Source organism: Myotis lucifugus, unplaced genomic scaffold (assembly GCF_000147115.1).
Source record: "Myotis lucifugus unplaced genomic scaffold, Myoluc2.0 scaffold_198, whole genome shotgun sequence".
In the NCBI taxonomy this organism is placed as follows: domain Eukaryota; kingdom Metazoa; phylum Chordata; class Mammalia; order Chiroptera; family Vespertilionidae; genus Myotis; species Myotis lucifugus.
The window spans coordinates 577,691-603,898 of record NW_005871246.1 but is presented as its reverse complement, the minus strand read 5'-3'; the positions used below and the strand labels follow the sequence as shown (position 1 = coordinate 603,898).

The 26,208-nt window shown below is 42.0% G+C and overlaps 2 protein-coding genes across 8 annotated transcripts in view; one reads left to right on the top strand and one right to left on the bottom strand.

The window, feature by feature from the left end:
• Positions 1-14,193, top strand: part of ZCCHC14 (zinc finger CCHC-type containing 14) — a 67,341-nt gene extending 53,148 nt beyond the window's left edge. For 2 of the 7 annotated variants that reach the window (XM_014463111.2, XM_014463110.2), the window contains 9 exons: positions 1,596-1,705; positions 2,744-2,838; positions 2,921-2,975; positions 4,240-4,519; positions 5,921-6,012; positions 6,356-6,483; positions 7,641-7,781; positions 7,864-9,333; positions 10,706-13,654. In XM_014463111.2, the coding sequence (XP_014318597.1) occupies positions 1,596-1,705; positions 2,744-2,838; positions 2,921-2,975; positions 4,240-4,519; positions 5,921-6,012; positions 6,356-6,483; positions 7,641-7,781; positions 7,864-9,333; positions 10,706-10,761 (2,427 nt within the window). In that variant the 3' untranslated portion in view covers positions 10,762-13,654. Of the gene's footprint in view, positions 1-1,595; positions 1,706-2,743; positions 2,839-2,920; positions 2,976-4,239; positions 4,520-5,920; positions 6,013-6,355; positions 6,484-7,640; positions 7,782-7,863; positions 9,334-10,705; positions 13,655-14,055 lie in introns of those variants that run through there. The other 5 variants (XM_023761044.1, XM_023761045.1, XM_014463109.2 and 2 more) reach the window with 5 other exon arrangements.
• Positions 14,194-15,893: 1,700 nt separating this feature from the next.
• On the bottom strand, positions 15,894-23,691 carry MAP1LC3B (microtubule associated protein 1 light chain 3 beta). Its single transcript, XM_023761102.1, has 4 exons — positions 23,661-23,691; positions 21,326-21,381; positions 18,897-19,003; positions 15,894-17,583 (listed from the first exon to the last, which is right to left on the bottom strand). Exons 1-4 carry the CDS (start codon positions 23,689-23,691, stop codon positions 17,409-17,411), a joined length of 369 nt encoding a protein of 122 aa, XP_023616870.1. The 3' UTR covers positions 15,894-17,408.
• Between the last annotated feature and the right edge of the window lie 2,517 nt (positions 23,692-26,208).

Below are 26,208 nucleotides of genomic sequence, written 5' to 3'. Positions count from 1 at the left end.
AATTGAACCGTGACCTCCTGATTCATAAGTTGACGCTCAACCACTGAGCCATGCTAGCTAGGCTTTGCATGCACTTTTTTTTTAACTAAATGTTTTATTATGTTAATATAGTTATTTTAAAGTCCCTGTCTGATAGTTCCAGCATTTGAGTTGGTTTTGAGTCTGGTTCTGATAATTACCTTGATAAGTTTTTTATTCTTCCTTTCTGGGGGGGTATGCCTTACAGTTTTTGATTGAGTATTAGAAATCATGTTTAGAAAATCTAGAGACTGAGGGAAATAGTGTTATGCCTGGAAATGGGAGTGCTTGCTCTGTCAGGCCCTCAGTGGGGTCCTCGAGTTGATCCAGTCAGGTGTGGGTTTGAGTTTTGTTGTTACTATGATTATCTTCAGTGTACCACAAGCTTCAGGTTTCTCCAGTAAATGGCTGCTGGTAGGGAGCCCCAAGTGGGGCCTGGAGTGTGGAAGGTCCTTCTCTGTAGTCTTGCTTCATACTCAGCTTTCAGGAGTCTCATGTGGCTGTGGCACAGAGGGATCTCCCTACTCTGTTGACCCCTCAACCCCACCCTCCACGTCGTGAGACAGCTGTTACTTGTTGCCTGGTGATGGGCTTGGGGGAGGTGGGAGAAGGGTTCTCCCTCCTCCTGGTCCAGTCTTAGGCCCAGGCACAAGGCCTTTGGCAGGGGCTTTCTCAGCATCCCTGCCCTTCATTCCCCAGCAACAGCTTGACTTCCACTTTGTGATGTTGCAGGACCCTTGACCCAGGTAGGCCCCTTCCTCCAGGCCAGAGGTGTTTTGCTTTTACCTTCCTCCAAGGCAGGGTATCTTTGCCAGTGGCCTGTGCCAGGAGGACTTCCTACCCTGCGCCCAGAGGCAGGAAAGTATTGCTTCTCATGAACCTGTTAAATTTGTTGAATTCTTCATCTCTTCATCATCATCCCCAGAAACTTGGGGTGTTTGTTGGGCTCTGGGATCAGGAGCAGTCTTGTTCCTCCCCTAGCAGCTTAAGGGCTTTTGTTTTGGGTTGAAGGCTCCAGGGAAAAGCACAGGGTTTCCTCCCTGTTCTCCAGGGGAAGCCAACCCACATCTTTGTCACCTATGGAGGCTCCCTCCAGTCTCCGGCCTGTGGAAGAGAGCTTGGGAGTGAGGGCACACTCCCCTGTGTCTGGGCTCCTGGCTGATGGTTGTCACACTCAGCCTGTGGGAATGTGTCCATCTTGACCAATCTCTTCTACCTGCTTATATGCAGCCACCTCCTCCTTGTGCACTGCCACAGCTGACAGTTCACGTGTCCTCTCCCTCCTCGGAGGAATGGGTCCTCTTGAAAATCAGTTCAGGTAGTGACCTTGCAATTCAGCTCTCTGATGGGCTCAAGGGAAGGTACGATATGTAGAAAACCAAGCTTTTTCTTGATGTTTGGTGGGAGTGTGATGTTCTTTTGTGGTTTTCTACATCCCAAGTAGCTAATAGAAGAGTACTTTGTATCATACCAGCAGATATCCCCATCTAATGCCTACCCAAGTTTTTTCTTATATGGAAGAATTCTGGTTTTAAAATGAATTTGACATACTTCCTAAGCTTTTTTATTTCTTTCAGTTATCTCAGCTATACCCTGAAGAAAATTTGGAGAAATTCATTCCTTGCTTAGCTGGCCCAGATTCGTTTTATGTAGAGCGAAACCACATGGATCTGGAAGCGGACCTGAGGTAATGCTCTTTCCCCACCCCCGGGGCCATTGGGCGCAGCCCTGCTGGTGGCACAGTGGTGACTGCTGACCCTCTGCAGTGTGGGCAGGCTGGGCGGTTCCAGACATGAGCTGCCTGTTCATCTGAAGAGCTCTTGAGGTTATACATTACTCTGGATGGTTTGAATCTCTACTTTGTTTCTAGGGATATTCATCAGTTATGGGCAGTTCGAAGACTCTTAATAACCTAGTTGTGATTTTGAGAATATGAGCAAAGGAATTTCAGGTATATGCTACTTGCCCTGGCTGGGTGGCTCAGTTGCCTAGAGCATTGTCTTGATATGTCAAGGTTGCAGGTTCGATCCCCCAGTCAGGGCACATACAAGAAGCAACCAATGAATGCATAAATAAGTGAAACAAATTGATGTTTCTCTCCCTCCCTCCTATCCTCTCCCTCTCTCCTCTCTCTCTCTAAAATCAACCAATCAATAAAAAAATCAACGTATATGCTCCCATTTAATGTAATTTTGACAGTCTGATAAAATTTTATCTGATTACTATTTCTGCTCTATAGTGGAAAGTTCAGACTATTCCAGGGGCTAACAAAAAGTCTCCTGGGCCAGATGTCTCTGGACCCTGGATCCTAACCTAGCATTCTGGTTTTGTAAATGTGCAGGGAGGGGCAGGCCTGCGGCCTGGTCTCCAGAATGGGACCTGACATCTTAGCGCCTGAGACCTAGTTGCAGCACAGTGGCTGCAAGTTCCCGGTGATTGTGATGGCACTGACTGCGGTCACGTGATAGCTCATTAGGCCCTGAAAGGCTTGATTCATACAGTGTAATAATGTACAAGTAAGAAAAGGGGAATGGGGAAACAGTATGAATCATAATAAGGATTAAATTGAATTATATCTGATGAATATAGATTAAGGCACTTCTTATTTTTTTCTCTAATATATATTATTTTCTCTAATATATATATTAATTGGGAATTGAAATTTCTCTCCCAGTCTGTGGTAATACCATTTTAATACTGATAAGCTCCTTGGTTTAATTTTTAGGTATTTGGCTTCATTACCTTCTCACGTACTGAAAAATGACCATGTTAAGAAATTTTTCAGCACTTCATCTCCCACCCAGCAGCTTCAAAGTCCAAGTGAGTTTGTAAAATGTGATTAAATAAAAATAAGAATATTTTTATTGTCTGTAAATTTTATGATACTTATTTTAACTCACAGGTCCTGGCAACCTTTCCCTTTCTAAAGTTGGTACCATGATGGGCGTGTCTGGAAGGTGAGATTTCTACCATGTAACCAACACTTTTTTTTTTTTTTTTTTTTTTTTTTAGAGAGAGGGAAGAGAAAGGGATAGAGATAGAAGCATCGATGAGAGAGAAACATCATTGATCGGCTGCCTCCTGCATGCCCCCTACTGGGGATCAAGCCCAGAACCTGGTCATGTTCCCTGACTGAGAATCAAACAGGTGACCTCTTGGTTCCTGGGTAAACGCTCAAATGCTGAGCCACACTGGGTGGGCTAACCAACACCTTCTAAATCAGCATTGTTACTTTTGGTTGTGTGTAAATAATTATTTCTAGAATAAGTCATTCTCAATCTTAGTTTTAAATAATGTTGAGAAAAGAATTGTATAGAGATAATCCAATTTAAGATTTCTAAAAATAAAAAAAGAAGAAGTGTTCTCTAAGCAACTGGAATTGGAATTCCCAAGGAATCCTACTACAAGTGCCAGTTTCTAGGCCCTGTTCATTCTAGGAAGCCAGAATTTCTGAGAATCTTCATTTATACAAGCTCCCAGGAGGTGAGTAGGCCTGATGCCAGAGTGCTGCTGTAGGGGTCCTCTGTTCTCGTGGTCCGGACAGCGATGGTAGGAGTGCTCAGGTGACAGAAAGGCCATCTGCCTGTCTGACAGCTGACATTTTTAATAGGCTGACCTCACAGAGCATGTGTGCGCACACACAGTTGTGTGAAGAACTAGGCAGTTCATGAGGTTTTGGAAAGCGCTGACTTTCTTCTTTACTGCATAGCACTCGGCCTGGTATGTAGTGAGCACATAGTTAATCCATGTGGGTTTACAGTTGAGGGTGGAAGGGGCAAGGACAGAAAGTAGAATGCTTTTTGTTCCTTCCAGCTTCTAGGATTTGTGGGGGGTTTTTTAAGGTTAATTTGAGTATTCAAGATTTAGGAGTCAGTTTTAATTTATGATTGTCAGTATTATCCTGTGATAAAAGTAACAGAAAGAAACTAGTCAAGTTGTGACATACACATATATGTACACACATAGATACATACTCTTAAACGTGCATACAAACACATATGTACACATGTTCTTAAACATCATACAAATCGATGCATATACATGCATGTACACATTCAGACTTCAGTGGGGTGGAGTGATGGGGTGGAGAAGTGGCAGAAAGGCTCTGAGGTGAGCAGTGGATGGGACTGCAGATGCATCCAGGATGGAGAAGCTGGTTTGTGCATGCCTCTAACAGGGAGGCTGCGGTCTTCTGAAACCACATGTCCTCTGTCCCCACAGGCCTGTGTGTGGAGTAGCCGGCATCCCATCCTCTCAGAGTGGCACCCAGCACCACATGCAGCACTCAGCTGGCGCGGCCGCCTTGCCCCACTGCTCCCACACAGGGGGCGGGGGCTCGGCGCTGCCCTACCGGACCCAGATGGACACCTCGCCTGCCATCTTAATGCCTTCCAGTCTGCAGACCCCTCAGACCCAGGAGCAAAATGGGATTTTAGATTGGCTGAGGAAACTGCGTTTGCACAAATACTATCCCGTCTTTAAACAACTTACAATGGAGAAGGTATGTTGGCTACTAAGCAGGCAATGTAGAATTTGCTTGTTTTCTCAGGTAATCTTTCTTTGACCTCATTCCTAGAGGAAGTCCGTTGGGTTTCTAAACTGTATGTGTTGTGGAAATCACAGTGCCTGGAATTTAACACCTACAGATGCATGCCCTAAGTCCTGCATGCTCCCAGGAGGGTGGCAGTGGATTAGAACTTGAAGGTTGCCTGCCGCTGGAGCAAAAGCTGGAACAGGATTGGTTGCAAACAAACAGCTTTTTAAGATAGTTTGGGGTCTTTACAAATTTGGTACTCTGTGATGAGAAGGACATTGTGTCTCCATCAATCCTGCAATTGGTAGAAATGGTGAATTTTGGTGCCCACATCCCCCAACCGCCGCCTTGGATGTCCTTCCAAGGCCTGTGCATGTGCTGATGCTCAGCTCAGGGAGGCCAGTTTTACAAGGGACCCAAACACTTTGGTCCCAGTAAGTGGCTCTCTGATGATCTGGCTTGATTTAGGGTCAAATAGCTAAAGGAATAGATGTATTTTAGGGCTTTCAAGCAGTGCTCCATAGAAATTATTTTTTACAATAGAAAGTTCAGATGAGGAGCATTATTTCACTCTTAAATTCTGAAATTTCTTAAGTCTTGGATCAATGATAAAACTAAATTAGTCCTGTACATGGCATCTGAACTCTGAGCTCCCCCTGTTGGATAAAATGACTTGGTGGCTTTTATCTAGGTAAAATTTCATTTGTCCAAAAACATGCAATTGAACTTAGAAATTCAGCTTTTACTGCATAATAAAAAACAAATTTTAAGTATATTTGTAATAGTTTCAGTTTAGGATTCATAGATCTTAGAAACAACAGATTTTACTGACACGGTCATGATCAGCTTTAGAAGTTGTAATGTATCAGTTAAAATGGCTACACTCACAAACCATGCCATGGACTGTCTTGAGAACCAGAACGTCATTTGTCTGCTTGGTGTAAGGCGGGGTTAGTTCTGATGGCCTCTGCTCTTCTGGATCACTTGCTGCCCAACAGAGTTGCTGTTGTCCCAGATATCAAGAAAAAAGAGCTGTTTTTCTGCAGGAGGGTAATGCTTGCATTTGAGGGGGGTGTCCCAAAGAGGAAGGGGCCACTTCCACAGATTGCATCTCTGTCATCACCTTTCTGCACAGCATGGGTCTTCACCAAGCCATTGTGAGGTGCCTTGTGCCCTTATAGACGCAAAATGAGTGTCTTGTATTTTGAACTATGGTACCAAACATTTAGCAAGTAAATGTTTTCGTTTTCCCAAGTCTTTTATTATCTACTTTTTGGTCTGTTTGCATGTCCTAGAAATGGAATCAAAGTTCTTTGTTTTCAGAATCCTAATTCTCAATAATTTTGTAATTTATTTCTTCTATGGAAGTTTCTGAGCCTTACCGAAGAAGATCTAAATAAATTTGAATCCCTTACCATGGGAGCAAAGAAAAAACTCAAGACTCAACTGGAGCTGGAGAAGTAAGTGTGAAGTTGTGAAATGTCTGTTATTTTAGCTTCTGACCTGCTGAACAGGTGCTAGGACTTAGAGTTTTGTTACATATTAGTGATTGGGTCACTTTTGATTGCTTATCACATCTTAATGCTTTTAAAATTCTATGAATGTGGCCCTAGGAAAGGTTTGCTAGGAAAGGTCCTTCTAGTGAATCTGACTAGTTAGAATGGGATATTTTCCACCCGGGAGATTATTTTAATGAAAGTCACCTTTGTGTAGAATATATGCACTTATGCAGAGTTTGTGAAACATGAGAGGGTTTTTCAGCAGAATTTAAAATGTGCTTGTTTGCATGCTTTCTTATAACAGGGAGAAGTCAGAGAAACGGTGCCTGAACCCCTCAGCCCCACCCCCGGTCACCAGCAGTGGAGTGGCCCGTGTGCCCCCCACAAGCCACGTGGGGCCCGTGCAGAATGTCCGCAGCCCCCACGCTGCAGGTGGGTGAGAGCCGGGTCAGCCTGGACACGTGGAGTGTAGTCTGTTCCTTTTGATAATCATTAGACCTCATAATATGCCCTTCTGCCATATGTATTCTTTAGTATTTACAATTACTATTCATTATTTTAGCTTTTGTAGTCTCTGCCATAGGAAATTAGAAGGGTCATTTTGCTTAGAAGCTGGATACTGGTGAATTGCCTAAAGTTGTTTGGGCTAAAGAATTAGATCCAGAAACTACTATGGTGAGAAGGAAAAAGTAGGATTATACAAAATAAATGAAAGCCTCTCTCTTCCCCTAGGTGGAGCACAGAGGTCGTGTTTAAGTCATTCCTAATAGGTTTCCTTTGGAATTCTCCATGCTTAACCACCTCCTTTCTGCTCTGGGGACTTGAAGCTTCAGTGATCTGATTTTTCAGCCACTATTCCCCTCCTCCTGCCTCTCCCTCTCCTCAGAGAAAGGCTGAGGACCCCTGTATAAGTTGCTCTGTTGTTTTCTTTCTTTTAATCCTCACCCGAGGACATGCTTTCATCAATTTTCAGAGAGGGAGAGGGAGAGAGAGAAATATCAATTGGTTGTGGTATTTATCCCACACGTGCCTCGACTGGGAATTAAACCCAAAACCTGGGAATGTGCCCTGACTAGGAATCGAACCCGCAACCTTTCAGTGTATGGAACAACGCTCCAACCAGCCAACCAAGCCATACCAGCAGAAATATCAAGAGTAATAGTAAATGAGGAAGGAAAAAATGCAGTGTATCTTCTAAGTGGTTATTTAACTAAAAAGGTCTATGTCCCTCAACCTCATGAATCGGGGTGTTGGTGGATGACTCCTTTTGCAGCACCGTGCTGGTTTGGGAACCCTTTTTTCTCATTCTCTGGTGTGAGTAGAGGGAGACATTAGAGCATCTGGCTGAGAGCATCGCTGTGTTTGCATCTGCCCCATAACTCGCCGTGACCTTGGGCAGTTTGTTCTCTAAGAATGTCAGAGCCTTGTTGAATATGGAAGTACTCGTACCTACCTTCTTGGGATTGATGTGAAGAAATCAGTGTGCGATAGATTTGCACGGAGGTGGGCGAGGGCGGGCCCCTGTTGGAGTTCTGTAACGCATGGATTTGGGTGCCACCTTTGGACTATCACCTGTCCCTTCTCCACAGTGCTGCGGGTGGAAGTGGAGCAGCCCCCTCACCAGACGGCCCGGGAAGGCAGCTCCTCAGAGTGCTCCAGCTCTTCCCCCAGCCCGATGGGGGTGCAGGCCCGGGAAGAGAGCTCAGACAGCGCTGAGGAGAATGACAGGCGTAAGGATGCCCAGCATGGCTGGCGCGGTGCTGCCTCTGCCCTAGGCTGTGGGGCTGTGCTGACCTCTCTGTTTCCATCTAGGTGTGGAGATGCACATGGAGGGTTCTGATAAGGAGAAGCCTGTCATGCTACTGAATCATTTCACTTCAAGTTCTGCCAGACCCACGGCCCAGGTTCTCCCTGTGCAGAATGAGGCAGGCTCCAACCCTTCAGGCCACCACCCCCTGCCTCCACAGATGATGACTGCAGCCTCGCACATTGCACCCATCCGAATGCTGAATTCTGTGCACAAATCAGAAAGGGGAGGCACGGACATGAAGCTCCTCTCGTCTTCTATGCACTCACTGCTGTCTCTAGAAGAAAGGAATAAAGTCTCTGGACCAAGAAGTGGAATCAAAGTGGACAAGAGTTTTGGCAATGCCATGATGGATGTGTTGCCCACGTCTGCCCCCCATCAGCCCATGCAGGTCCTCTCTGGACTTGCTGAGAGCAGCTCTGTGTCACCCACTATCTCCTTTGGTCCCCGCACCAAAGTTGTCCATGCGTCTGCACTGGACAGGGTGATGAAGCCGGCCCAGCAGCCGGCCCTGGTGGTGGAGACTAGCACTGCTGCCGTGGGAACATCCAGCACAGTCTTCCATGTGGCTCGGCCACCAATCAAACTTCTGGTGTCTTCATCTGTCCCTGCGGATTCTGTCATTTCTGGACAAACTTCCTGTTCTAATAACGTGCAGATCAGTGTGCCCCCTGCAATAATAAACCCCCGGACTGCGCTGTACACAGCCAACACCAAAGCTGCCTTCTCTGCAATGAGCAGTGTGCCTGTGGGCCCCCTGCAGGGCAGCTTCTGTGCGAACAGCAACACTGCCTCCTCCAGTAGCCACCCTTCCCCATCCTTCCCAAACATGGCCACTGTGCCCAGCTGCCCGGCCCCCAGCTCCAGCCCTGCGCTCTCCTCAGTCCCTGAAAGCAGTTTCTACAGCAGCAGCAGCAGCAGCAGTGGCAGCGGCTCCCCCGGGAACATTCCTGCCTCTGCTCAGAACCACCACCACCACCACCACCATCAGCAGCCTTCGGCGCCCCCGCAACCCTCACCTGGCCCGCCACCGGGCTGCGTCGTGTGCACGTCCTGTGGATGCAGCGGGAGCTGCGGCTCTGGTGGCCTGACCGTTAGCTACGCCAACTATTTCCAGCACCCGTTCTCGGGGCCATCTGTCTTCCCCTTCCCCTTCCTGCCCTTCAGCCCTGTGTGTGGCAGCGGCTATGTGGGCACCCAGCAGTACGGCAACAGCGCCTTCCCGGTTGTGCACTCACCATATGGCAGCAGTGTGCCTGCCGAGCCCGTGCTGGGCAGCCAGTCCACATTCACCGTCCCTCCCATGCAGAGCTTCATGGCAGGGGCAGCTGGTGTGTACCAGGCCCAGGGCTTGGTGGGCAGTAGCAATGGTTCCAGTCACAAAAAGAGCGGCAATCTCTCATGTTACAACTGTGGGGCCACCGGTCACCGCGCTCAGGACTGCAAGCAGCCGTCCATGGACTTCAATCGGCAAGGTAAAGGCGGGCCACGGCCGGTGAAGCTCCGGAGGCAGACCGGCTACACTGGCTAGCAGTGCAGCGCTGCCCAGAGAGGTGCAGGCGAAGGTTTACTGTTTATGAAAATAATAGTAAACTTGCTTCTTCTTAAAGCAAAAAGTAATTTTTTAAATGCTCTTTGCAAAAGCATGAAATTCTTGGTGGGTTCTAAAGCCCCCAAAAGGTGGGTTGTTTTGGTTCTAAGACTGTCCTCATGATTTCATCATACTTCTTACACTAGAGCATGTTAAGCTGGCAGTGGAGAGGGTCTGGCCCGATGGCGCCTTGGTTTCTTATTTCTTGCCATGTGACTGGGAAGCAAGTTTGGGTGATTTAATGCCACCCCTAACCTTTAGCTGAAAGCCTAGGGCATACAGCACGAGTTCAAATGCTGTGGGTGGAAGTCAGTATCCCCACTTCTGCTCTCCCCTCCAGGGTGCCATGGCTGTTGGTGTGTGTACGTGAGTGTGTGATATCATCCTCACTGCTCTACCATCTTCTGCCTTCCCCCCTTTCTCCCACTCACTCTCTCATGTCTCCTTTAGTCAAATTCAAATGTATGATTGATGTATTACAATGGATTTGTTCTTGCTGTTGGTTTTGGAAAGATGCTTAAACCGGGCATTGGGAAAATTGGTCTCAGCTCTGTGACTATTCACTGTGCAGTCTTAAAAAGTCACTTGATCTCTGTAGGTGTGAGGGTTGCTCTAAACCTGTGCTTTTCAGACCTGCCTGTGTATCTTAGTCATCTAGAGTAGCAGTCGCCAACCTTTCGGACCTCACGGACCCTCAGTGGTCCGCGGACCACCGGTTGGCGACCGCTGCTCCAAAGGTTTCCTTAAACCAGCGGTCACCAACCTTTTGGACCGGTGGGTGAGTGCTGACCTAGAGAACCTATAAGACAAACAGCTCAGACTCAGTAGGTCTGGTGGCAGGTGGGGCAACTGGGCTATGGCAGCCCCTGTTGATAGAGATTGTGCTGCATGTCCTGATGCAGCTAGCCCAGAGCACGGAGCCCTGTCCCCATAGGACGCATGTCCCGAGTGGATGCATGCTGGATGGCCATCCAGCTAGGTGCTGTTGGAGTCCCAGAAAAAGCACTCCTAAAAAGAATAAAGGAATGGATTGGTAACTCTTCAGTCATTTCACCCCTGTATGATTTTTAGAAAACTAGTAAATTTGCATCAATTGTGGGGTGGGAGAGGGGGGTTGGCAGTGGTTAGAACAGTTGGTCTAGATTTCCAGCACCTGAATTTTGACCAGTGACTCTGGAAATAACTTTGGACAGATCAGCTGTTTGTAGTAATTCTACAGTGATTCAAATTTGATCTTTTTTTTTCCCTCTCTCTAGGTACTTTTAGGTTGAAATATGCCCCTCCAGCAGAAAGTCTGGACTCCACAGATTGATATTTTTCTCTGGCAACAGAACACTATTAAGCCATGGAGACATAAGGAAAATTAAATACAAAACTGAGAAGTCTAGTTGCTGTTGAGCTTAATATTTTTAATCCAAAGGTGCTTTACTTTATTAGACTGGATAGAAAACCTAGCATAGGAGTGCATCAAACTCAGTTTTATTGCCAAAATTCTAGATTGGAGCTTGATGTCAGGACTTGCCTAGTGGGTATCTCCACAGCAGGTGAAATTGGCCACCTCCACCCCTGATGGCAATGCAGAGGCCTCCCGTCTCTGGAAGAGCATTGCCGTAATTGGTCCTTCTAGGCTCACACGTAATTCCAGGGCAGCTACGCGAGATCGGAATCGAGAACTGAAGGTTGGAGTTCTCCAAGTGGAGTTCCACCAGTCGGACTCTTGACACCCCTGGGTGAGGGAAAATGTCACCTTTGTTTTGCTTTGTTTTGTTCCTAAAGTGGTTAGGCACTAATTTCTGGGCTTTTTAGGGATTGCACTACAGAAGAATGTAAACTGATGTCAATCTCTGCAGTTCTGGAGACAAACTCCCTGAGAGCAGTCAGTGCAAGATATTCAGAGAATCTGTCTTTAAAGAGTTGGCACCAGCAGGCTAGTCACTTTGTACACAACAGAGATCTTAGTATTTACTTCCCTCCTTAAAACACTTTGTAGCAGTTTCAGGTTTTTAATTTTTTCTGCAAATAAATTTAAACTACATTATTAAGTAGAAATAGTTACTTGCAACAACTTAATTTCTAAGGGTCCAAGTCCCAGAAAATCCCTAGTTGTCAAAGCTTTGAGAATATCTTCTTTATCAGTCCTTCCATATCTTTGAGGCCTGTCATCTTCCACCACAAAGGAACTCTTGCAGACACACGGTAACAGCACGGCCTTTGTGAGCTGGCTCTAACAGACACCATCTATCCTTAGCAAAGTTTTCAAGTTTTTTAAAATCTCACATAGCCTTCCCAAGGACCCCCAAGACTTACTGTTAAGATTCACACTTGAGACACACATTTCAACAATAATACAGTCCTGTAATTTATGAGCAAAAGATTTGAAATTTTCTCCTGTTGACTTACTTTGTATTAGTTGTTGAAAACCTGGAAGGCTACAATAAAAAATAAGACTCTAAAAGAGACCACACCAACAGGACAGAGCTACAGGATCTGCAGAAGTCTAGTTTTATTGAGGTGGGAAATAAAGTCCTCACCACACAGTTCTCAATTTCACCCCATTGCAATGAGAGCTTTCTGATCTGAAATTTAGGAACTTAAATCTTCAAGTCTAAAGGGAATTTTCTGCTCAAATAATGTTATTTTAAATGCTATCGCCTTCAGTATTAAAATATTAATCGGGAAGGCCTTACCCAGGGATTTTTGCAGTTGAATATTTATTTAAAAAGAGAAAACATAATATTCAGAACATTCTTAAAATGGGACAATCAGCCTCAAAGTTGATGTAAATAAAAAGATTACCCTAGAATTTGAGGCATTGTGATGTGAGGTTTCAAATTTTGAGATCAGTTTCCTGGCTTTCTGGAAACTAAAGCAGAAAGTTGTTACATTTTTTTTATGGAAGGCTTTTAGTAGAGTTTTTTAGAGTTTTATTTTAGTAGAGTTTTATTTCTATGCAATGCAGAATTGACCTCTGTATTCTTATATCTCTTCCTGGTACACAGTATTATTACAGTTTTTAAGCAAAGCTGATGCTTACAACAGTTTTTTGGGGGAATGTTACATTGATCTCTTAAATTATAAACACTACAAAAATGTCAAAATAATGAGAACTGACACAACTTTGCCTTAAAGAATATTAGACTGGAACTTGTCATGTTATGTTAAAGGAAGACTTAGAGTGTTCATTGATGTTTACGATTTTAATATTTATGAAGGCCGTTACAGTGGCCTGGATATGTGCTGAAAGCCAAACTTTTAAATTTTTTGGTTTTTTAAACAAAGAAATATTTTAAATAAATCCTATTTCAACACAGTGAAATTGTGGAAAACTGTCTCATAACAAAAGAAAAAAGTCATATTTAGGTTTTTTTGTTTTAATGGTCAGTATTGGAAATGAAAGTGTCTTTTGTCACCCTTATAACTATTTTGATAAATATTAGAGATTAGCATTAAATACAACAAAAAATTAAAACAAACTTTGAAGTATGACCTTCAAATTGAGGTAAATAAGTTCAGACATTGTGTGGCTGTGTTCCAGTCATCAAAGGTCTTAGAAAAATTCCCAGTTTCTTTGAAAGTATGTGTGTGGTGTGACATTTCCAATGAGGTCATTCCAAGTTGAGAATTGTAAAATGTAAATATGAGATACACAGGACACAAAGCTGCTGATCCATCAGATCTCTTCCCAAGTGAATCGCATACTTGGACTTGGGAATATTTGCTAGCAGCATTATGAATTTCTCTCCGAAAGCAACCAAAGTCAGTAGGCCTAAAAGAGCATTTTGCATTTCCTCAGAAGATGTCCTCACGTTAGAAACACAGATCAGACTGATCCTTTCAACTACTTAGTCGTTTTCCTGAAATCGTGGCTGTTTCCAAGTGCTGTGGCAACCAGGTAGGTGTGGCACCAGCCACTTTGCTTTATGTAGTCTGTTACATATTAAAGTTTCTAACCCCATTTTTATCTTCAAGAATGGGGAAAGTAGAATGTACAGATCAAAGTAGAATACAATGTTGGGATGAAACAACTATTTCATCTTTTTTTTTTTAAAGCAAAACTGTCAATTTTCTACCTTATTTTCTAATTTTTATTTCATGGTCATACTGAAAATAGGAAAATGTTTAAACATTAAAACTCCTAATTGTTAAAGAGCACTGAGGAAATGGGAGCTAGCACTTCTAATAAAACATTTATTTTTGAAAGCCGATATGTGATTGGGTATTTAAAAAAACCAGCATCATCTATATAATCTCCAAAAGATTACAGGAGTCAGGCTTGTTAATATAGTAGTTTGTAGGTTGAGTATTTTAATTCACTATATTTAGAATTCTATAAGTCCTTTATCACAAGAAGTCAACGTAGTTAGTTTACACTACACATCATGTATGGAGGCGCAGTAGCAGTGGCAGTAACTTTGCCTGACGTCACACAGCTGTAATGTGTTCCCTGTTTGAGCACAGGCTGACTGAGGCTCGCACTCATTCACTCACTCCAGTGTCTCTAGTGAGCACTTGCCAAGCGGGAATTGGGTTGCACCCTCCCCTCTTCACTCCCTGTCATTTTGTCACTCTTCCTGCTTTCATGGTGGTTTCTTTGATGCCTTGCTAGTTTTACTGATGGCGTTACCTGTTGAAGAGTCTTAAAGGTTATAAGGGAAACCATGTCCCTGCTCAGCTTGACCACCCATCTCAGAGGATAGCGCCTGTGGAACCTGATCCCATTGGCCATCCTTTCCAAAGGACAGATGACTCCCAAAGAATGAGTCAGGTGACATTTAAAGCCATGGGTTCTGAAGAGGCTCAATTATTGACAAGTCCCAAGGTTATGAAAGAAAGTATCTTTAATCAACATTCACAAAACGAAATACTGTGCTGGTTGAGGCCAAAGGTCAATGTTACTACACTGTTAATGGAGGGAGGGGAGTGCCAGTCGGGTATTGTAACAAGCCCCTCACATGGGTAAGTTTTTACATGCACAAGGACAAAGGCTTTGGTACTGAAACTGAAGACCTCGTATACTTAATCTTCACAGCTTCTATTGAACATAATTTTCTTTTTAGGAATGAAGGAAAAGTCTCCCATTTTTGAGCCATTCTTTTATGTCAGTTCTACAAAATTGCATGTAACTTTATAAATATTTTTTAAAAATATAGTTTTGTAAATATTTAATATTCTGCTAATTTGATTTTGAATTGTAAATGTCAAGTATTGTTTTTGGGGTTTTTATGTTTTATTATACTTTGTTAAAAAGGAAAAATTGTACATTTTTAGAATGTTTTTATGAGTAAATTTAATGTACTGAAAATAAAAAAATGAAAATAAAAACTTTCATTTTATTAGGTCTTTGCCTCAAATATGAAGCACACATCTTTTCAAATAATTCACAATTCTTGATCTCCAAACTAGGGAGTCAATCCTTTCTGCCTCCCCAGCTTTACAAAAGAAATACTTAGTCTTAAACGTGTTTTCTGTCAAGGTTCCCAGGTTTTTAACAAATACTCTTGGTATGGACAGAAATGTGAATTCTTGATTGGGGTATAAAGATGGTTTCATAACTATCAAAGTAGGTGTTAATAGATCTAAGCTTCTGTAAACATTCGCAAATGCATGGTGAATGTGCCCTACCATCTTAAGCTCTGTCCCTTGGATTTGGGAGGTTGGCAGTGGGAGTATGCCTAGAACTACATTTTTGTCATGAGCAGTGCCAAGCACTAGAGGGAGCTTTTTCCCTCTTTTTCATAAAGGTCCATAAGGCCTCTTGGTTTTTTCAGGCTACTGTTAGGTAAGTAACATGAGACACAGCTGGCAGCCCAATATGGAACACTTGCTCTTCCTCTGGAGATGTGGGACATGTACACATCTGCTGAACAAGAAACTCGGGGAAGCAGAGTATTTCCTCAACCCACTCCCTGTACTCTTTCTTCTACAAACACTGCAGTGCCTACTTGAATTTGAGCTGGGTCCAGGTCCAGAGTTTTCCAAATCAGTAACACTGGCCACTACTTGCCTGGTTGTTTGCATTATATCTTTACCTGATGCGGCTCCCCAGTAAACTAAGGTACCATGAGTCATGCCTTCCTGACTGCGTATACTAGTACACACTCTATACCTTTGTGTTTATTTTACTTTGTTCATTCAGAGCAATATGTTTTCAAGTGTGTGTTCCCACAAAACACCTACGTCCCACATCCATCCTCCTCCTCTGTGGCATAGAGGTTCTCAGGACAGTTTTGTAAGACAAGACCAGGTGGCAGAGCCTTGACCACAGTGAAGAAGATGCCCCTGACAGGAGGCCTTCAGAGGTGTCACTCCCCCCACCTGCTCCCCCAGCACAGCAAAACCAGCCTGGATGCTGCTTGTTAGGAAGGGTATTGTTTGGCTTTGGCTAGTACAGACAGTATGCAGGACTGCAGGTCTCAAACACTGATCCATTAAATTGAGCTTTAATGACAGTTTTTAGTTGTGCCTTTATTCACCTTAGTTCATTTAAAAATGTACTTGTTTTAAAGATCCTATAAATATAGAGTGACTACCCACTAACGTGGGATATGTCACCCCTCTCAGCATGGTATTGTTTTTTAAAAAGCAGAATTTCTTATAGGAATCTTATCGATCACACAGTAGTTACAAGAATGTCAGATATAGTGACATACAATCTAAACAAGACAGGCCGATTAAGAATGTACATAATGTAAAAATATACATATTAAAAGTTAGCCATGTAGACAGACGCATGCAGCAGTAGGGGTAGGTGATAGGAGGTTGGGGGGTGAGAGCCCATACGCAGTAATATTGCCTAATCCCAACATTATAGTAAATAATTTCCACTAACTGATACAAGTATTCCATACACATCTAAACACACAAAGGCAAATCATGACCTGCTACATATAGTCTAAAGTGGTCTGTGATCTTTTTGTGATTATTTCCATGAAAATAGTAAATAGTCATGCAGGTAGTAGGAAGTATTGGTTATTCTGGTTGGACTTGGGAAATGTTTAACTTTTTGACATTAATATCTGTGAAGAGAATATATCTCCTTTTACTGCTTTCTTCACAATTGACATGCGCTTAGAGTGGGGGAATTTCAATGGTGGTTTGACCTAACAGTGATGACTGAAATACTCTTTAAAAAATGTAACTTTTTAACAACATATTTTAGTCACACACTTAACATAAAACATGGATCATCTGCAGGATTCTGTAGTTTCTACCACTGTCCTAAAGAATGAAACTGATACAAGTGCTTGTTTATTTACCAAAGCAGGCACTATTTTGAGCTCTGTGATCAGAGAATATCCAAAACAGAAGAAATGTCACTTTTTTCCTCTGGGCCTTTTGAGAAACTTGGCCAAAATAAATTATTCAAGGTTCCCCCTGAGCAGTGGTGTCATCATGTATGTTACTGTCTGGAGAACAAACAAGAACTTCTAACAGTGCAAGAGCGTTGCCTTGGGTACACTTGATAGGAATCAGGAACCTTTAACAGCAGTTCACCGTTTTCTTATACACCTCCATTTAGCCTGTATTATGGCAAATGTGTTTGGGGGGCTATGCTTGAGATTTCTCTAGTTGGATAGAAACCCTTCAATAAGAAGTTGGCAGGTTCTGACTTACTGTCTCTGAATGCTCAAAATGCAAGTTCCTATTGGGGAAAGAACATTAAAATAACTTGAAGATCTATCTTATTGGTAAGTTAGAATGCAAAGTATTTTATTTTTAAACTTTGAAACAAGACAGCCTAGGTTAAATAATATAGTTTTCCAAAGCTGAATGTGCTCGCTTGGAGCTCAGTTTTTCTGCTTAAAGTACAAAAACAACTTTCTAAAACTCCTAGGCCAGACACTACTGTTTTGATGATCTGTGATTTAGATGAACAGATCCAATCTCAGTTGGTAACATCCCTTTTTTCCCCGTTGGTAAGGGTTTAAAAAATTCTAGAACAGATGCATTTTTCTAGTCTTACAGTGACAATTTCATTCCAAATGTCTCCTGAGAGGCGTATACCATATACAGGAATCCATCTTCATCCTTCTCACTTTCATACACTTCCGATATCGGTGTGGACACACTCACCATGCTGTGCCCATTCACTAACAGGAAGAAGGCTTGATTAGCGTTGAGCTGTAAGCGCCTTCTATTGAAAGAAAATGTGAAAAAATATTGATACATCAATAAGTAGGGAACATATGTAAAAATATCACCCACTAATTGATTTTAAAAGTATAAAGATTTTGTAAATGCTGCTTCTGGCAAAATTAAGTGTATACCTTACCAATGATGACTAATAGTTCTTCTCATAAAGCACAAGACATTTTCTATGATTATATTCATGATCAATATTAGTGATAATCCTTAAGTTATTCTTACTACCTTCTTGAGTTTTAAACTATTATGCTGTCTGAAGAGTGTCATTAGTGTCCAAAATGTGAGAAAAATAGTTCAAAATATTTACAAACTAAGACCTAAGCTGGTACAATTTATTACCACTATACCAAATCTGAATTCTTAATTTTGCTACACAAAACTTGTAACTTTTCTGATTAAAGGACATCTAAACTAGATGTTATGAAAGGATCAGATAAAAAATATAAAAAACTAAGAAATGAAACATCTTATGGTTTTATTAAGCTTGAATAATTTTAATCAGAACTAAAGATTTATCTGTAAGTGTGATAAAGAATAAGAACTTAGCCCAGCTGGTGTGGCTCAGTGGTTGAGCATCAACTCATGAACCAGGAGGTCAGAGTTCTATTCCCATCAGGACAAACCCGGGTTGTGGGCTTGGTCCCCAGTAGGGGGCATGCAAGAGGCAGCCAGTCAATGATCCTCTCTCATCATTGATGTTTCTCTCTTTCCCTCTCCCTTCCTCTTTGAAATCAATAAAAACATATTTTTTTTAAAAAAGAAGTAGTAAAGCCCCGGCTGGTGTGGCTTGGTTCGAGTATCAGGACATCCCCTACACCAACAGGTGGTGGGTTCACCCTAGCTGGTTTGACTCAGTGGATAGAGCATCAGCCTGCCAACCAAAGGGTCCCGGGTTTGATTCCGGTCAAGGGCACGTACCTTGGTTGCAGGCTCCTCCTTGGCCTAGGCCATGGTCAAGGCTCGTGCAGGAGGCAACCAATCAATGTGTTTCTCTCACATCGATGCTTCTCTCTGTCTTTCCCTCTCTCTTCCACTCTCCCTAAAAATCAATGGGAAAATATCCTCAGGTGAGGATTAACAACAACAAAAAAGGTGGTGGGTTCGATTCCCGATCAGGGCACATACCCAGATTTTGGGTTCGGTCCCAGTGGGGCACACGCGGGAGGCAACCGATCAATGTTTCTCTCACATCAATGTTTCTGTTTCTCTCTCTCCTTCCTTTCCCCCACCTCCCCTCCTAAGATAAAAAATAAAATAAAATAAAAATGAGTTACCTAAAGAAAAAAACAAAAAGGTGATTACCTAATTATCTTGATGAGTTCACTCATGTTGACATGATCAGGTACAAGAAACTTGGTTTTATCCAGGACAGGAAGCTGCTTCTCACCCTTGTATCGTTCTATTATCACCTAGTAATGAAGCCAGAAATGTGATTTTAAAATAGTCACTAAGAGAGAAAAATAAAATACTTCCTATGTTTGTAACTGTCACATTTGTTAGTTTCCTCATAGCTCTATATCTCTTATAAAATGGTACACAAGAGACAAAGTAGCTCACTCCAAGGGGGTGAGCAGGTTGGAGGAAGAAACTGCTAAGTATTTTGTTATTTGGAACCATGAAAATATACTACCTAGTCAGAAAAAGACCCTAAGTTTCAGAACAGAGGCTGGTAGCAGCTTAAGTGTAAAGATATGAATCTGTATCAATTCTAATACCACCATTTCCACCAAACCTTAATAAAAGTGTTAAGGTTTTTTTAAAATTTATTTTTATTGATTTCAGAGAGGAAGGGAGAGGGAGAGAGAGATAGAAATATCAATGATGAAAGAATCACTGATTGGCTCCCTCCTGCACACACCACACTGGGGATCAAGCCTGCAATCCGGGCATGTGTCCTGACCAGGAATCAAACTGTGACCTCCTGGTTCATAGGTCAATGCTCAACCACAGAGCCACACCAGCTGGGCTAGACTCAGTTTTTTTTTTATATTAGAGACATGTTTCTCTATTTGACATGAAAATAATCCTAAGTAAATATTTGATAAGTAGAGGTCAAATCTTCAATTTGTTACTTGAAGATTTCTTTCATTTTGATAAAATATTCTTGCTATTTCTTTAATAAGTATTAAAGTCAAGAATCTTGAAATATGCAGGAAACAAAAATGGTTTCACATTATGAACTGAAATAAATCCCTTAGCTCCTTGCCATACTTCCTTTCTGTAGAGAAGAAGAAAAAAAAGTGAAGCTGTCATCACCTTCCTTGTTTAAATGATGAGTTTATCTATGGCTGTGTGTTCAGAACATGATATCCACAAGGAAGAATCAGTGGATAGAGTACACCTGCCTAGATTTAAGTGGTAGCAGAAATCAGAGCCAATACAGAAATCATAGGTTCTTGGCCCAGAAAGAAGCAGAAGTAAGGAATGAGAAGAAAAAATTCAAGATCTTACAATCCTTTGTTAAAGGAACACACAGCAGTCTGGAAAATGCTAGATAAGATGACTTTGGGTACCTTCTGCTTTCAGCTGCTGAGTCTGGTCTGCTTGGGGAGAAGCTGTTCTAGCTGCTTCTATTCACTATTTGGTGGTGATATCCATGAAAATTCAATTACCTAAAATGATTGGTTTACTTTTCAGTTCTTATTTCTTTAAATTTTTCCTTTGACTCTTCCAATTGGGGAGACCAGATGCATAACTCATAATAAGGCATTTTACTAAATCTGAAAGTACCTTCTCAAATTTTCATTTAATGGTAAGGGCTATGGACAGGAGCACAGAAAAAAAAAGTCACCACTGGGGAATGAAGAGTGGAGGACCAGGGAACTGCCTGTGCCTTGTCCGTCCATCCACCCATTGGATTCTCAACATGTGAGTGGCTGTGAGTCTGCTTCTCAAACTTGTGCAGTGAGTCACAAACACAAGGGAGTACAAATATGTGATTTCTGCAAAAAACCTGAAACTACTAACAGAAAAGATGACTTTTAATGTACACAGATATTCCATTTCAAAAGGATTCTGTAGAACTAATTCTGGCAGACATTTGGGCTAGCTATTTGTTTCCAAGGGGTAGCACCTGTTAGTAAATAAATATAGCAGGTACTCAAAAGTAAAAAACCAAAACAAAACAACAAAAACACTTAAAATTAAGGTAATTCCCCAGAAGGCTCACCTCTAAGCCATATGTTAACCCCAAGTACAAGGACATATTATTGTGAAAGCTCCAGCCAGTCCAACCAGAACATGTCTTTTACTATAGAATCCTACAGGTGTGAAACTGCTGAGCAGACCCATCTTATTATCTTTTCTGTACACTTTACAGCCCCCCCCCCCCCCCCCCCCATGGATCTTTCATCTTCTTTTTCCTACTTTGGTATCAGATGACCAGTCATGAAAGCTTCTATAGAATTTAGCAGTGGAGTTTCTTTTTTTTCTTTTTTTTTCTTTTTTAATCCTCACCCGAGGACATATATTTTTTCCCATTGAAGAGAAGAGGGAGGGAGAGGGGGAGGAGAAAACAGAGAGGGAGATAGACAGACATGGATTGGTTGCCTTCTGCACACGCCCGACCAGGACCGGGGATTGAACTTGCAACCCAGGTAATGCCCTTAACTGGGAATCGAACCCGTGACCCTTCAGTGTGCGGGCTGACACTCTTAACCACTTAGCAACATGGCCAGGGCTGCATACATTATTAACCACTGAAACATACATAGGTATCTAAAACTACCTACCGGGATTTTGGTCGGATGCTGCTCTCGGATAAGCCGGACATCTTCTACTCTTTGTTCTGCAATGAAAAGAGATATAGGGATTATTAAGGGCCCTAATGCAGCTTGTTTCCTGCATTTTTGCTGGTTGAGTTCTTTATCTGAATTCAGCTATCTTTATCTGTGGTAGAGCAAAACAGTAGACGCATCTTCTAGAATTGAAAGAAACCAAGCACTAACACTTCCTATCTGGCAAAGGTTGGTATGTGAGGCCAAGGGCAATTATATGGAAACCAACATGCAATTAATTACATGGTTTTATCAGGAGTTATAAAACCAGAGAGAAAAAAGAATGCCCTATTTGAGTTTAAATAGTTTTGTACAGTGCCCCAAATAAACACAAAGTCTACTGTTGAATACTTTTTTGAGAATATCTCTGTATTCTCCCCCTTAATATAATCACTTACTTATATTTTCAACTATTGTATTAGGCTGTCTGGAGAATATACGGGGGGAAAAATAAGCCAAGTCCAGTTCTCAATAAGGTGACAATATAATTGGAGGGACATGTCATATATACAGCAATACATGAACATATGATCAAGATGGCATTAATTAAAACCTAACAAAAATTTATAAAATCACCTTGATTTACTATGGTAGGATTCATTCTCATGGTATATATTTGCAAATAAATGATCAATGTAATGAACTTCCTGAGAAAGTGCTCATACTAGTAGCTCCAGAAAAAAAGATGCTATGACCTATATAAATATGAATTTATTTTAACATCACTGCCATTTTGGTTTGGATTTTTTTTAAAAATTAGTATTCTCCATAAAAACTATTGAATTCCCATATTCAAATATGAACATAAGTTCTATTTCTATTTTCCCATCCAACATTTCTACATCAGCTCTAAAGATAAACTACTAAATAAAAACATATTTGCCCCTGGTCCATGTGGCTCAGTGGTTGAGCATCGACCTATGAACCAGAAGGTCACGGTTCAATTCCCAGTCAGATTTGCAGGCTTGATCCCCAGTGTGGGGAGTGCAGGAGGCAGCCAATCAATGATTCTCTCTCACCACTGATGTTTCTATTTCTCTATCCCTCTCCCTGTATGAAATCAATAAAAACATATTAAAAATAAAAACATATTTGCTATAGACAGAGACGACTGCAAACTCATTGATTCTTCCCAGTGCATATTCTTATTCAATACAGGAGGATAAACATAAATTTAGCTATTATTAACAGTGAATTTAACCTATTGGTTTTCACCTGTGACATTGTGACTTATAACAAGAAATACATATTTGGTCCTGGCACAGAGCTCCCAAAACCCTTGGATTTTCCTATATGAGTGATAAAGATCTTTCCTTATTCATAATAAGCCCCTTTCAACCACACCTGAGTTTATGTTAATGAGGTGATTTTGAGAAAGCCTTTTAAGGGTGGGGGCTGGTTGCCAGGGGACCAACAAAGATTAGAGCAGTGGTTCTCAACCTTGGCTGCACATTAGAATCACCTGGGAATCTTTTTAAAATCCTGATTTCTGGGCCTCATCCTCCGGAAATTCTGTTTTTTTGTTACTAATGTTGTGGCCCCACCCCATAACAAAGAAACAGAATTTCTGGAGGATGAGGCCCAGAAATCAGGATTTTAAAAAAGATTCCCAGGTGATTCTAATGTGCAGCCAAGGTTGAGAACCACTGGATTAGAGGGTTTAAACATTCAGCCTCTCTCCCTGACCACCTGGGAAAAGAGAGGTCAGCTGGTCCGAAGCACAGGTAACAACCTGCACTTGCAATTAGTGACTGAAGTGTTAGTGAGGGAGGGGCAGTCTTGCGGGACTGAGTCCTTAACTTGCTGGATCTGAGGCTATCACCAGGGACATAGTGTTAGAATTGAGGTAAACTGTAGGACACCCAGCTGAACTGCTTCATGTGTGGGAAACCCACATGTCTCGTGTCAGAAGTGAAGTATTTAGTAGGATACTGAAAATAGAGGAGACATACAGAAGGAGGAGTTTTTTCTTTTTCTTTTTTTTTAAATATATTTTATTGATTTTCCACAGAGAGGAAGGGAGGGGGACAGAGAGCCAGAAACATCGACGAGAGATAAACATCGACCAGCTGCCCTTCCGCACACCCCCAACTGGGGACGCGCCCGCAACCAAGGCACATGCCCTTGACCGGAATCGAACCTGGAACCCCTCAGTCCGCAGGCTGACGCTCCATCCACTGAGCCAAACCGGCCAGGGCAAGGAGGAGTTTTTTCTTTACATTATCCTTGGAAACCTCATTGCTCTAAGACCTGTCCCTATGACTCTCCCATCCAAGAAAAGGTACTCTACCATCAGCCCTCTTCACAACAAAAATCTCCATATTGTCAGGGTAAATTATTTCAGAGGCTAGGGGAAATCAGAATTCACTCTAGCAAGTGGATGATAACTAATATACATGGGAATGTGTTCCTTATTTAAAAGCTTGTCCTAATGAATCTACAAAGTAAGTGAAAACATTTAGGCATAGCCCAGCTAGCGTGCTTGAGCACTGACCTATGAATCAGAAGGTCATGGTTCGATTCCCGGTCAGGGCACATGCCCAGGTCGTGGGTTCGATCCCCAGTGGAGGGCATGCAGAAGGCAGCCAGTCAATGATTCTCATCATTGATGTTTCTATCACTCCTTCTCCCTTCCTCTCTGAAATCAATTTTTTAAAAAATATGTAAACAAGCAAACAAAAAACATTTAGGCATAAGGGAAAGATTTTTTTATATAGGAAACTGATTTATTTTGGTAAATGAAGAAAATCAAAATAGGTTCTAAATGAGAGGCTTCAAAGTCAAGAAACTATAGTGTCAAAAGTTTTCATTATCTTGATTTATCCCCAAAATATGGCCATAAAAGGAAGACAAAAAAATGATTATTTTTATTAAAGACAAGTGACTTCTTTAAGGTGAAAAGAGTAGCATAGGAATGTCTTTAGTGTCTTGGCCAGGTGCCTGAAGCAACTGAGTAAATATGGTATATGCTGATACCTCTCTTATTGATTTTAGAGAGAGACGAAGGGAGAGAGAAACATCAATGTGAGAGAGAAACAGCCATCGGTGGCTTCCTGTACACCCCCTACTGGGAATGGAGCCCACAACCTGGGCATATGGCCTGACTGGGATTCAAACCAATGACCTCTTTGTGCATAATAAGTATTTCCTCAATCTGTTTATAAATCATAAACGTAATATCCAACCCATCGTGGCGTGCTACCCAGGTTTTGGCATAAGTCTCTCTCCAGTCTACCTATTAGAGTAGTTGAAGCTATTTTAGACCAATACAAACTTCCCCTGAGACATGCAAACAGTTTCATTATTTTTAAATATTTATTTATTTAAAAGAGTTTTTGTTCACTTTTAGAGAGAGAAGAAGGGGGAGGGAGGGAGAGAAACATGGATGTCAAAGCAAAACATCAATCGGCTGCCTCTTGCACACCCCAAAATCTAGGCAAGCACCCTGACCTGGAATCCAAGTGGCAACCTTTCAAGTGCCAAGACAACCCCCAACTGAGACACACCAGCCAGGGCCTAACCCTTTGATTATTAATGGAGAAGCTTAAGACCTAAGTTTACCATTGAATCTCAGCAGAACAGTGTATGGGAAACAGTTCTGATATTAAATAAGCTGGCCAACTCCAGAAGAAAATGGAGTGAAATTATTACAACATTTGAGGAGACTGAATCCAACACTGTTTGGTCAAATACAACTTTTCAAATGTATTATATTTTTCAAAACATCTGCAAGGATTCACTATGCATCTCGACTCAGAGTGTTGATCATGTATTGGAAATGATGGCTCCCTACCAGAGATGGAAGAAAATCATCTCTCAAGTTTAAAAGGACAAGTCCAGACTCTGCCACTAGGTGGACCATGTTCTTCACCTCTCTGGGCCCCACCCAATTTCTTCAGCTACAAAAGGGGTGGTTTGGGGTGGGCCCAACTCTCTCAATCATAGAAAAAGACATCAACAGAGCTATATTCAACTTTAAACTAACTTAAACTCACTCACTTGGAAAGAGAGAGAGAACTGCTCAAGCTAACTGAGGCTGGTCTTAGATTCTACAGTACAGAGGTTCTCACAAAAGAATTAATTCCCCTCATTTACTGTGCTACAAATCTCTGAAAACTCAATTATCAGTGCTGTTATGAAAATCAGGAGCAAAGAAAGGTAGTAGTTATTAAGAGATATTTGATACTTTTCTGCAAAATGACTATTAAAGAGATCTTAGAAAAGGGGGTGGGGAGGAAAGGTTAGGTAAGGGGAAAGCAGATACAATATATGGAGTGGGCAAAAGTAGGTTTACAGTTGTATGAAAAACGGCATGCAGATTATGATTATCACAACAGCTTTATTAATACAAAATAATGTCGTAATGGCACAGTAAACCTTTTTTTGCCCACCTTGTATGTAAGATACACTACTGGGAAGGGAGTGAGGGAAGGGGCGTTCCTGCTTGTTTACTTCCAGAGTCACAGGTTCCAGGTGAAATCCTTCCAATTAATTAGAACCTATTTCTCCAGAATAACTTAAAAATCCTTTAAGCAGAGGAAAGTATAGTTTCAGTCATGAGAAAATGGGCATCTTTCCCACACAAATGTCCCCAGTTAACTTTCAAATGCCAGAGTCAGTGAGGATGGAAGCCAGATACTGCAAATCTGCTTTAAATGCCGCTCTTAGGGTTGCAAAAAAGCTAAATAACAGTAAGAGGTCACTAAGATCTCTAAAGGGAAACGTTCTAATTAAAAAGGCACGTCTAAGTCTTCTTGACCAACAAACTACCTAAGGAGTTGTTTGGAAAGATATGCTCAGCAGGCCAACATGCATTTCATTTACTGAACTTCTCGGGC